The 12,463-nt window shown below is 48.3% G+C and overlaps 1 protein-coding gene across 1 annotated transcript in view; it reads right to left on the minus strand.

Moving 5' to 3' along the window:
- Nucleotides 1-1,126: 1,126 nt before the first annotated feature.
- COL6A3 (collagen type VI alpha 3 chain) overlaps nucleotides 1,127-12,463 on the minus strand; it is a 58,383-nt gene continuing 47,046 nt past the window's right edge. Inside the window, exons 39-46 of the mRNA XM_066189397.1 lie at nucleotides 11,291-11,399; nucleotides 10,293-10,561; nucleotides 8,712-8,966; nucleotides 7,044-7,118; nucleotides 5,391-5,570; nucleotides 5,222-5,275; nucleotides 2,141-2,311; nucleotides 1,127-2,009 (exon numbers count right to left, since the gene is read on the minus strand). Coding sequence (XP_066045494.1) covers nucleotides 1,969-2,009; nucleotides 2,141-2,311; nucleotides 5,222-5,275; nucleotides 5,391-5,570; nucleotides 7,044-7,118; nucleotides 8,712-8,966; nucleotides 10,293-10,561; nucleotides 11,291-11,399 — 1,154 coding nt within the window. The 3' untranslated portion in view covers nucleotides 1,127-1,968. The remainder of the gene's footprint in view (nucleotides 2,010-2,140; nucleotides 2,312-5,221; nucleotides 5,276-5,390; nucleotides 5,571-7,043; nucleotides 7,119-8,711; nucleotides 8,967-10,292; nucleotides 10,562-11,290; nucleotides 11,400-12,463) is intronic.

Here is a 12,463-nt window from a genome sequence, read left to right on the forward strand (position 1 = left end):
AGCTGTAAATCCCCACGGGGACAAAGCCCAGAGCGTCCCCGCGGGCTCTTCCTGCGCCCTGGACAAGTCAGGGTGAGGCCCTTGGAACCCTGTGGATCCTGTGCAGCACTGAACAGGGAGCCTGAGCTGTCAGAATTATTTTAGACTGAATTTAGTCTTGCAGATGGTGTTGTGGAGGGCAAATCCTCCTCCTGGGAGGTGCTGCCAAAGGCATCCTTGCTGTGTGTGCAGCGCCCATGGAACATCTCCCGTCGTGGCCCACGGGGACCTGCGTGAAGTGCTTCAGAAAGCAGCAGGCCAGCACCATGTGGCCTTCTCCTGGTGACAGTCCCACCCCGACCCATGGAAGAACACCTGGATAAGCTCTGAATGGCAAGGGTCTCCTTTCCAAGATTTAACCAATTCCAACCCAGTTCTCCAGAAGGCAATGCCCTCTGCCAGTTTCTCCCTCACCAATGCCCTGGTTTTGGTGGTCCTGCCTCCCTTTCCATGGCATGTGCCTGCAAGGCTCCATTTTTCCCTCCAGGCACCTCCAGCAGGCCATGGGAAGTGTTATCAAGCCCTGCCTGTGGACAACAACAGAGGCTGAGGGAAACTGAGGATGTCACCCCACAGCCCAGAGCTGCCCTGTGCCCTGTGGTGGCCACTGTCATCTGTTTTCTGCTTTCAGAGGGGATTTTTGAAGGGGCAGGGAAATGTGCATTGTTTCTGGGAATTTTTATCTTCCTTGGGTGAGCTCAGAGAGGGAGAGGAAGGGTGAAAATCATGGCTGTGGAAAGCGAAGGAGACAGATGAAAATACTTATGGGGTCATTGAGTCACACAGGTTGGAAGGGACACCCAGGACTGGCTGAGGCCAAGTTGCTCCATGCCATGTCCAGCTGAGTTTAAATTCCTTCAGGATGGAGATTTCATAACCAAGACATCTCTGTTTCCACCTTTTTTCCAAGCTGGAAATCTCCAGGTTGCCAGCAGCCTCTCAGTGCTGGCCCCCTGAATATCCTTACTACATCTACCTTTGAGACACAGTAGGATTTCCCCCCCAAATAATTCCTTTCCAGATCCTGGAAAATTATATCCATTGATACTCACACTGGCTTTAACAATGACAAACTCACGAGTTTCTCAAAACCTCCATTAGACTTTATTTAAAAGTTCTTTGTATAGACTTCCTGACACAGAATCCACAATAAAAATAAAACCCCCCATCCCTCCCACTGCTCCCCCCTCCCCAGACTGTTTTGCTTTGTATTTTATAAAACGTACAACATCAGAAGAATGCCAGAGGCATCCTACACCACAATTTAAAGATTTGTTAACTGAGGCCTTGGTCCCAGCAGTGCATTTGCATTCGGAAACTTTGCTTCCTTTTCCTTGCTAGTTCAGTTGGCCACATGTGGTACAAATTCATACAAGAGATCTAGTCTGAGATCAAATCCAGCAAAAGGAGAAAAAAAAAATAAAAGAGGAAGAGAGAAAATGTAATCACTTTTTCATCAGAATCATCTGCTCTCTTACACAAAGGCTTCCCCTGTAAATTTATGCTCAGTTATGAGAAGGATAAAAGCAAGCAGGTAACAAGTTACGCTGAAATTATTATGATTTTTTTCCTTTTTTTTTTTATTTTGACTCATTTTTATGGTGCCTTAGATAGGCAGATGGCCAGAATTGGGGGGAAAAAATGGCTAATTTAGAGACACCTTGAGAGAAAATAACAATCTGCACTTAGGTAAATATTTGGCAATGTTGAAGCTATACAATATAACCCGGGCACGTGTAGCACTCAGTCCACAAAACAATTTAGCACCATATTGATAGGTCATGCAGCAAAACCCTCTCCTTGGGGTTTGCTTGGGAGTTAAAAGCATGAAATATTACAGTGCAAGGTCGTCTATACCCTTAGCTTCTATAGGGACAAGGTGGCAAAGGTGATGCTGTCTCAGAGGTAAGTGTTGGCCGGCCCCCGGCTCTATGTCCCTATCGTCGTCACCACGCCGGGCTTGATGGCACCTGGTGGAGAAGGAAGGAATAAATAAAGTTTTGATGCAGGATATGGAGGGAAGATAAACGAGGTAACTCCCAGGAGTCCAACCCCATGCAGCAGAGTGGGAATACCAGGGGTTTGGCTGAGTCCCTCTTACCAGGGATGCAGAGTTTTTCACATTCTTTCTGCGTGTTGAACCTGTTCTCGTTGCCGCCACAGCCGCCGTACCAGAAGCGGGCACAGCTCTTGGTCTTGGGATCGTAGTACCATTTCAGCACAAAGTCCCTGCAGGTGCCCTCCTCCTTCTGCAGCCGACAGATATCCATGACTGTGGAAAAAAGCGGGAGCAACAGGGGTCAGTAGCACTCCTGGGTGAAGCACAGCCTTTCCTGAGTGTATTTGCAGGGCAGGGCTGGAATGCAAGCTGAGAAAGGGCATCCACAGCACAGACTGTGCACATCTCCTGTGATTTAATCCCATCTCTTTCTTTGCAAGGAGAACCTCTGTCCCTGGAGGTCACCAACCCCGGTGCACAAGTTTATTTGTCTCCTGTGATGGTGCCATGCATCCAGGAGCAGTGAAGGAAGAGTGTTGCATGGCAGTGGTTGTCTGCAAATCCCTTGGATCTGTAGGAAATGAGTTAGCAGGTCTCAGGACTGAGGGAGGACTGGCTGGGCTGCAAGGAGAGAAGTACTGGCACCACTAAAACGACTGACTTCCTCTGAAAAGAGAAATCTTCCATGTGAAGGAGCTCCTGGGTCCACCACACACTGCACGTGGCATCTTGCATCCCTTGCTGGGTGAGCGGGGAGCAAAACAACAAAGCGCTTGGATGTGGCAAAATGAAATTGCCAAATCATTTTAAAAAAATAAAATTTAAAAAAAATCTGATATCAGCCACTCATTTGCCATCAGGTCACACACCTCCCTGCACACAGGGATGCAGAAGGAGCTCATGCCACCTCTGCTCAGCACAGTATAAACACCACAGATGAGGGGGAGTCAGAAATCAGTATTGACCCTCCAGTTCAGCTTCGCTTTTGGGCTCCTACAGCCAAAACTTCCCCGTGCCTTAGGCAGACTCTTTGCCTTTTTTTATATTCAGATGTCCTTTTTCATGCATTTTGCCCATCTCCCTTTCCCCCACCTTTCAAAACACTGAAATCCAGCAGACATGAACACAGGGATGACTCTACCCCAAACCCTGCACAGGAATCAAATCCAAATGCTAATGAAAACAGAAGAGTTTCTTTTGCATATATAACCTAATTTTCCTCAATTTCAGCCTGAAACTAAACAAAAACTTACCCCAAAATTTCCAAGAATTGATGGAGAGCAAGAACTAGGGAGTTTAAATGTGTTTTAAGCTGTAGCAGGTTGAAAAGATGGGGAGAGATGGGGTTTTAAATTATCCCATGGAGAAAATATGCCTGGGCTCCTCAGTTACACTTAAGAGTTATGTTTGTCATGGTAAAAAAGTTAATAACAATAAAAAAAAAAAAAAAAAACAACCCCAAACCCCTATGGAATCATTGAGGTTGGAAAAGTCCTCTAAGACCCTTGAGCCTAACTATTATGCCAGCACTGCCAACCCCATGCCTCAAGTTCCACGTCTGCAAATGAAAAATTATATTAAAAATCCATAATTAAAGGGGATCACAGCATTTAAAAGGCTTCAAAAGGGAAGTGAGTCTGGTGCATGGTTTTGCCCCCAGAGTGCCTTAAGAGGTGAATGAGCTCAACTCATTTCTCAGTGTTGCACCTGCTATGGGCTGAACCCAGAGCCTGAGCCACCACCCAGTACCTTAAAAGCTGAGCTGCATTGAGCTCCTGTGTCCATTTTCCATGTGGATTCAAGCTTTGGCTTTCAGAAAATGGAAAAGGAATAAAGTGAGCAGAGCACGGCGGGCAGAGACCTGAGCATCCCTCCAGGGCCCCTTGGCTGCTTTTCTTGGCTCTGTGCCCAGGGCAGAGCAGTGCCAAGTTGATGAAATATCACTTTAGCCTCAGAAACAGCTGCTGGAAACATCATCAAGGCATGTGACAATGATCAGAAGGGGCTGGCCTGTGGGACCAGGGCTAGCAGAAACACGTGCCTTCCAGAGAAAACCTCATCAAGGAGGCTTCCCTGCTCTCCAAGGGTGGAATCCTGCTCTGGAGTGAAGCTGCAGGTTCCTGCACAAGCCCTGTGCTGCTTCCTCCAGCAGCAAAGTGTTCAGACTACAGCCAGAGGACCCACGATGCCCATTTGCATCCCCAAAGCACCTTGAAATCCCCTTTTGCCACCCCAGACATCTCTGTGGCTGGTGGTGGCCACCTCCTCCTTGCCTCCACATCTCTGCAGGGCTGCCAGTGACAAAAATTCCCAAGCGTGATTTAAGGGTCCTAAAATAAACCTAAGAAAGTCAAACGAGGTGGAAGGGTCGGTAATTTGCCTTTTCAAACCCTGTCATGCCAATGCAAGGACTGAAGCCCTGCCTTTAAGTACCAGTGCTGTCTTCACTCCTTGGTTTCCCTCCCAGCTCCACAAAGGGCCCTGAAAACACCTCTGGGAGGGGGAGGCTGCTCTGATGAGGATTTTTTGGGCTCTGTTCCCATCCCGACCCCTTGCTGAACCAACACAAGTGATTTCAAGCCTCTTCTCCCTTCCCAAGTCTTGAAGAGGTTTGCAAACATAACTCCTTAACCTCAGAAACTCCTTGAGGAGAGGAGGGCATCACCATTTTCCTGTGGGCTCCTCCCCCAACCTTGACTTTTGTCTTTTGGTGATGAAGGAAAACGTCTCCATGCAATACCCGAGCCCCATGGAGTCACCTTCCATCAGGTGTGTCGGTTCCAGGCAGCAAAATGTTGGGAATTCTCTGCATTTCAGCAGGGAGGCGGCACTCTTTGGTCACACAGAGATAACACAAAATCTCTGTGCCATCTCATGGTCTGGGACCGTGCCATGCTCCAGTTCAGCAACCCCAGGTGTCTCGTGAAAGCCAGATGAGCTTAGCCACCCAGGTTGTGCCAACACAGCACATCCTGATGGGACAACACACATGCAAAGTGACTTGCTCATGCAAAGCAGATGGAAGGGCATGGTCGTGTGCAGGAGCAAGTGAAAACTAAGTCTGTGCTACTTTTGATCTGGGGTTGGACAGGCTTGGAGGCATGCTGTGAAATGGTCAAGGTGAAAGAATGGGTTTGCTTCGTTTGTGATGATTAATTTTTTTTTTTTGGGGGGGGGTGTTACCTGATGGTAATCTTTTCTCAAGGGGTGGCTGCTGCATGGCTTTCTCATCCGCTGCTGGAGGAGGAAAAAGTGCATGGGTTTGGGTTTTAAACGGTGTTTTCTCTCTGATCCAAACATCATTTGACAATAGGACAAAATGCAAAAGGGTGAGTCCTCATGGGGTACTTACATGGCTTTAAGCATTTGTTATAGCACTCAGCTTCGGTCTCAAATCTATTGGCATTACCTCCACAGCCACCATACCAACCCTGGCTGCAGAACTTGTGTTTGGAGTCAAAGAACCACACAATCTGATAGTCCTTGCACTGCATGCCCATGTCAAAGTCCAGCAAGCAAGGGTCTGGCCAATCTGCATGGCAAAAGGTGCAAAGGTTAAGTGACTCTGAGAGGGTTAAAAGCTGAAAAAGCAAAGAGATTGAAAAGAGGGGAAAAAAAAAAAAAGGAAACAAAAGCCTGGTTCAGGACTGGTGGCATTTCTCTCTCGTGTGTTTTGTCTTGCTTTGCTGGATGCAAACCTTCCCCAGCCTCCAGCTCACCTCTTCTTGCTCTTGGTTTTGTCCAAGATCCAAACCCCAAATCCTTGGAGCAACATAGTGGGAACCCCTTACTCCCCACTGGTGCACTCAGGACTGAGCCCTCACACAAATCGCCCTGCTCTCTTTTCAAAGCTCTTTGTCTTGGCAGTAACTTGTAGTCCTTATGTGTGTTTATCTCTAAAAGCAAGTTGTGCCTGGTATATGCGAAGGCTCAATGAAGATTTAAACACATGTTCCTTTCTTGCCCCAAAAATGACAACTTAGGTCCAAATCCCAGAGTTTTTATCAGATAGGCTGGGCCATCCATGCTATTTTACCTATATTAGGAGGGCAGAGTGTGGGCTTTCCTCCAGGGTCTCTCGGAAGATTTTCACATGGGTGTTCTCCCATGAACAAGAGGAGGCTCAGCTAAACCCATCCCCAATTCCCTGCCCTCTTTAGAGTCTTTATCCTGTCGATAAACGCTTGAATTAGCATCCTTGGGGAATGCTTCCCCCAGATTGGTGGCTGCCATTAATCATTTGCATTGGCTGGCACCAAGGCGTTAAACAAGGAGTCAAACAAAGCCACCACGGGGTGCTTGTCACCTGGTGGGAACAAGGCTTCTGAGTGGGATGTCATTGTCAGGGAGAGGGGCCAAATGAGCAGGAGCACATGGGAAGGGAAGGATGATGGGTCATGCAGGAAGGAGAAACAAGTTGGTCCAGCACAAGCTCTTGGCCTTCTCTGCTGCACGAAGCTCCAGTGGTGCCACCAGCCAGGCATGAATGAGATCCGTGCTCATCCCACTCAACACCAGCAGCCAGAGCTCAACAGCACCTCCACACCTCCTGGCTGAACACTCTGAGCAGCAGCATCTCCCCGTGCTCCCAGACCACTTTCTGAAGAAAATGAGCCACAGCACAAGAAAAAGTTGCAAGGAAAGCATGGGAGTGATGATTTGGGATGAGTTTTGGGATGAGTTTTGGATGACAGATCCATTGTTGGTGTGCCTGCAGTGGCTGTGCTGCTTGATGAAGGCTGAGAGCCCTTCCAGGTCCCTGGAGTAGGGGTTGTGACACTGATGGTACCACTGAGTGTGACAGCACTGATGTGATGAGTCTGATGTCACCCGAAGTGATGAAACGAGGCAGAGACTCCAGCGCAGGGCTCAGACCCAGACAGCCGAGGATGTCACCAAGGCCGTGATCAGTGGGCTCTGCAAAGCCAAGGACTTGCAGATCCTTTGGTGTTAGTGGGACTGTGAGAGCCCTCAGCCCTGGAATCCCCCTGTGGCCCACACTCACCGTTCTCAGGCCCTTCCAGTGGCTCAGTGTTGAGCATCATGTTGGCCAGGGACACCTGGGGCTGCGCCGGGGTCTCTGTGGAGGAGAGGCAGAGGGTCAGTCCAGGGGGAGGGCAGCAGCACCCACAGTGCAGTCATAAACAAACTCCCTGGCCCCAGCTCCAGCGCAGGGGCCAGGTCTGGATCTGTTTAGCACACACACATGAGAAATGTTTATTGGAGGCAGCTGACGGGATGAGTAATCCCCAACCGCCCGGCTGTGCCAGGGTGGGATTGCCTTCTGTCCCCAGACCTTCTGTCCCCTGCCAGTGGCTCTGCTTGGGCTCATCCTTGGGGGGTCACCGCACAGGAGCATCCTCAGGGCCCCATGTGACTGCTTTGGATGGCCCCCACTCACCCCACAGCATCGACAGGCGTTCAGGAGCTGGATGTGGCCTCTCTGGAGCCAGTTTAGCTTTGGTCTCCTGGCCTTAGAGACGGCAGAATACAACTGGCATCCCCCAGGGGAGCCAATCCATGACGGATCTGTACCCCCTTGTTCCCTCAAGGGCTCTCATGGACCGCACTCCTCCCATCAGGCCTCACATTCCTCTAGGAGCTGTGGTGAGGATTGTCACAGGTGAAAAAATTCCATGGGGCTGGAGGGCAGGAGGGGTCTGCAGCCACACAAAGGTCTGGATTTGCTTTTCTTTAGTGCACAGTTTGGGTGTGGGTAAGGAGGACAATCCTACCCAGTGTCCAGTCACACCTTGCCACCACTGCCTACTCAGTTTATTCCCATTCAAGATTTATTCTATGGGAAAAACAGCTTCCCTGGGCATTGGGAGCTCCAATTCAGCACATGCAAATGTTACTCCTACCCACTGATGTCTTTTGTCAACATTTTTGTGGGCATATTTTTTGCTTGCAAAGGTAAGGGACTGGTCCAAACCCACTGAAGCCAGAAGAAAGGCTGTCCATGGGCACTGTAATTGTCTTGGAAGTGCCAGAGGAAGCCAGACACAGCACTGGCAGGACCAGCACAAACTTCACACCACCAAGCCAAGTCACCTCTGTGCCAACTGTATTAAAAAAAAAAGATTGGCTGTGTCTTAGGCAGCAACTTTTGGCCATGCCAGAGAGTTTGGTGAGGTTCACATTGGATCTGCACACACGGTGTTTGGATCCCCAAGGGACTAAACCTTCCATTTCATCTCTGTGGTTTTTTCTGGATAGTGTGGGGAGCAGGCCAAGAGCTATGGGAATGGCTACCAGGGAAGCAGCTTTTCCTGCTTATTTTGAAACCGGGCTGGACTGAGTTTACCAGTTTGACTCATTATTAATTGCAGTAGTGCAGGCTGGACCCCCACCAAGACCTTTTGCACCAATATACAAACCCTCCAGCACGTAACAAACCCACTCTGGGACTGCCTTTAATTATCCCACATTCTGTGAGGATTTAACCCCAGTGAAGTGTAACTCCCATTTTTCCAAGAAACACATTTGCCACGTCTCATACTCTGCAGAGGAGGGCAGACATGAGGTGACACAACTTGGCACAGCCACGGCTGGGATTGTTGATACCAACTGATTCCCAATCCCTTATTTCTTTTCCCCCTCTCACTTTTTGTGGGGAAAAAAAAACCAAACAAATAAAATAAATGTCCACATGTTTTTAGGAGTCACTTACTTGTGCTGAATGACCCTGTGTAGGTTACTTTGGGCTGGGATTTTTGGTAGCCAGTGATGACAACGGCGTATTTTTGTCCGCTCCGGAGCCCTCGGACGACGTGCTCTGTGCCTGTCAGGTTTTGCCTCTGCACGAGGGAGTGGTCGTGGGCCAAGGTGACAGTGACATCAAAGGTGTTGTGTGGCTCAGGGCTGGCCCAGCGCAGCCTGGCACTGCTCTCGGTGACGTCTGTGATCTGGATGTCCTGGGTCTTTGCTGCAGGGCAGAATCAGAAGGGGCACCAAGCAGTGAATGAAGAGGGAAAGGTCTCAAGGAAAAAAGTGCCTCAGTGCTGCAGTATCTTCTTTCCACGGCAATTGCAAGCCAGGTTGGGACTTGGCTGTCTCAAATGCCACTGCCAGGAGAGGCTTTGTTTTCCATAGCTCAGATGATTCACCAAGTGGCTTATTTATCTTTAATAATCTTTTGCAATCTAGAAAATCAAAGCTTTTTTTTTTTACAAGATTCCCAAAGCTTGAAATACCCATCACTTTCCCAACAACTGTAAGTGTGCCCAGTTAGATCCTTCCTTCCCTAGGGTGCAATGGATTCACAGAGCTGCTGAAGACCTTCAAGCCAAGCCTGTCTAAGAGGGAACATAAAATCACAGACTGGTTTGGGTAGGAAGGGACCTTCCAGATGATCTCATTCCAACCCCCTGCCCATGGGTAGGGGCACCTTCCCCCAGACCAGCTTGCTCCAAGCCCCATCCAACCTGGTCTTGAATACTTCCAGGGATGACAACCTTAACAGGTCAAAGAATGTTATTATAGAAAGGTTTCCATGCTCTGGCAGATCACTGGATGAGACCTTTGTAAACACTGTTTAAAGCACTGGTGGAGCAAGAAACACCCAAAAAAGTTTATTCCCCTCAAGCTGATAAAAGCATAAGCCTTGCAAAAGGTGATTGCTTTTATTTATTGCTTTTTATTTATTATTCATGTAGGGACTTGCCATCAGTGATTGGATGAGCTTCCCTGTGCTTGGACACATTCTGTGATCCTTGCTCTGATTAGTGCAGATCTGCCTGTACCCCCTTGCAAAAGATAAAAGATTGCAAAAAATACCTGGGAAACCTCCTTTGTATGAACTGTGCTCACATGAAAGAGGCTTGGCATTCCCAAATAGGTCTCCACACTGATCCATTGATGAACTAACTATTCATATTAGCTGAGATTTCAAACAATGCCATTATATGAACCACCATAAATAGCACAACTTGGCCAAGGGGCGATGCTACAAGGAAGTCATGGAAACAAATGAGCCACACTAGAAGGAGAAGTTCTCTGTAGCTGGATGGATTGTTCCTGATTGTGTTTTGCCTAGAGTCAGCCTGTCCCCCACCCATTTTTGCACAAAGTTCTTAACGCAAGCAGACAACGCCCCAGCACAGGTTCCCAGATTTCCACCTAAAACTGAAACTCGGCCTCTGGGTGACATTTCCCACAGGAATAATCCTCTCAAGGGGCGAGAAGAGCCACAGCCTGCTGTGGCTCAGCCTAGAGGGAGGCACTGCCCACACGGGGAGAGTTGTTCACGTACCGCTGTGTCTCCTCCTGCCGCCGGCCGCAGGGGCTGTGGCATTGGTGGTGGCCCGGCCGCTGGCTCTGCTGTGGGTGGTGGCACTGGCTGCTCCCTGGGCAGTGGCATCCCCCTGGGCCACGGGGCTGGCCGGGGTGGCCTCGGTGGCTCTGCCCTGGGCCGGGGCGCTGGCAGGAGTGGCTCTGGCATTCGCCGCCGGCTTGATGGTTGCGCTGACCGTGGTGCTGGCGGTGAAGGTGCGGTTGATGGTGGCGTTGGGAGCCACGAACCTGAGCAGAATTTTGGATTGACATAAAAACCGTTGGCAAGAACCCAGCTGAGGTCAAGAGTCTTTGACAGCTTTTAGTTTTGCCCACAGTGAAGAGTGAAAAGTGCTCAGATCAAAGCGGTGAAAAGTGCTTGGGGCAACCTGGTCTAGTGGAAGGTGTCCCTGCCCATGGGAAGGGGTTGGAACAAGGTGTTCTTTAAGGTTCCTGCCAACCCAAACTGGTCTGGGATTCTCTGATAAGGGTCAGTTCAGGAGACAGATCTGTAGCACGCCTGACTTCAAGGGGCTTGGCCTTCTAAAGCCAGGACAGCTCTGTGCCACCACTGAGTCTGGGTGACACAAGCTTTCGCTTCTCTTCTGAAAATATTAGCATGGATGCTGTGATGGATTCTGCATATCAGATAGTCCAGGGCAGAACAGCCTCTAAAAATAACGTTTGGAGTAGAAAGCCCCAAATTAATAGTAATTTCCGGAATTCTTGACCTACACGATCAAAGTCAGCATGTACCTCCTTCATATTTTTATACATATATAAATATGAAATTTACCCCAAATTTAAAATTATACATGACCCTTCTCTAGAAGATATCTCTGTTGCTCTTTTGAAACAGCACTGGGGGAACCAGTAAAATTAATTGAAATATTATGAGAATTACATTAATTAAAAGATAATCCTGATTTTTGAAAGTGAAGTTGCTTTTTCTTTCCTTTTCTCGAAAGCATTACTCACACTGCTTTCTGCCCAGTGAGCACAGGGTGCTGGCTGTGGACTTGCTGATCATTCTGGAGCCACTCACACTGTTTCCTTATCTCTGGAGACAGGTAGAAAGCAAATTCACCTGGAGATGGAGAGAGACATTAAATACTGGAGTTGAGGATGGTGGATACCCACCACCAACACATTATTACACTTATTTCTTCTTATTAAAAAAAAAAAAAGGCAACCAATAACAAAATAACTTTTCTTTTCTTGATTGATGTTTGGTTACTGCAACATCCTGGGCTGAGAGATTTGTTGTTCCAGTTTACAAACATGAGGGCCTTAACTACAAGAGGGCTGTTTGCCTGAGTCTGTCACTTATAAACACATTTCTTGTAACAAGGCACTTCCAACCACACAGGTAATGTTATTTTTTCAATAGTTAGACGTTTCCAGGACTGCTGTAAGCCGTAAATGGGAAAAGCAAACTGAGATAACCTAAACATTTATTTCCAGATGTTTGCCTCCTATTTAGTGCACGACATTCCTGAATCTACACTATATCCGCCCACTAATCTGATTTTCAGGGATTTTTGCTAAAAAATAGATTTCTTAAAAGGTGTTTACATCTTATCCTTGCTGGACAGGTGTATTTAGGCTCTGTTAGGATCTAGCTAAACTGAGATGTAAATTTTCGAGGCACAGTGAGCACATCCCTAATACAGCAGCTTTATTTATCCCTGAGCAAAGAATTCTGTACATCTGGCCCTGAAATCTGCATACAGCAACTCCAGATCTCAGTCTGAGCCAGCCAAAGACCTGCTGGACATGACGTTTATGCTGAAGTTGGGAAGAAAGATCTGCTGAGTGTTCAAGGAGAAGAAGTGTTCACTCCAAAGAAGTGCTGCAAAGGGCCTCAGCAGGACCTAAGTGAGGGGCAAGTCAGCTGGGATGAGGTCAGAAGCCACAGGTGAGCCCATGGAGACCAAGGCAAGGCACACTGAAATGCAAACTCTACTTGGTGGATCAACATGGAAGGGGATGGGGAGGTCAAAGTGAACCAAACCCAGATGTACTCAACTAGGTAAAGTAAGCCCAAATTGCACCAAACAGTATAAACAATAAAAAAGGAGACTAACTTCAGTGGGCCTTACTGCCCAGAACCCTTCAAATTAACCCCTCTGAGGCCACATGCTGCCCCTT

The sequence above is a fragment of the Chamaea fasciata genome, unplaced genomic scaffold, assembly GCF_029207755.1.
Source record: "Chamaea fasciata isolate MVZ Bird 193981 ecotype frontalis unplaced genomic scaffold, bChaFas1.0.hap1 SCAF_8, whole genome shotgun sequence".
NCBI lineage: Eukaryota > Metazoa > Chordata > Aves > Passeriformes > Sylviidae > Chamaea > Chamaea fasciata.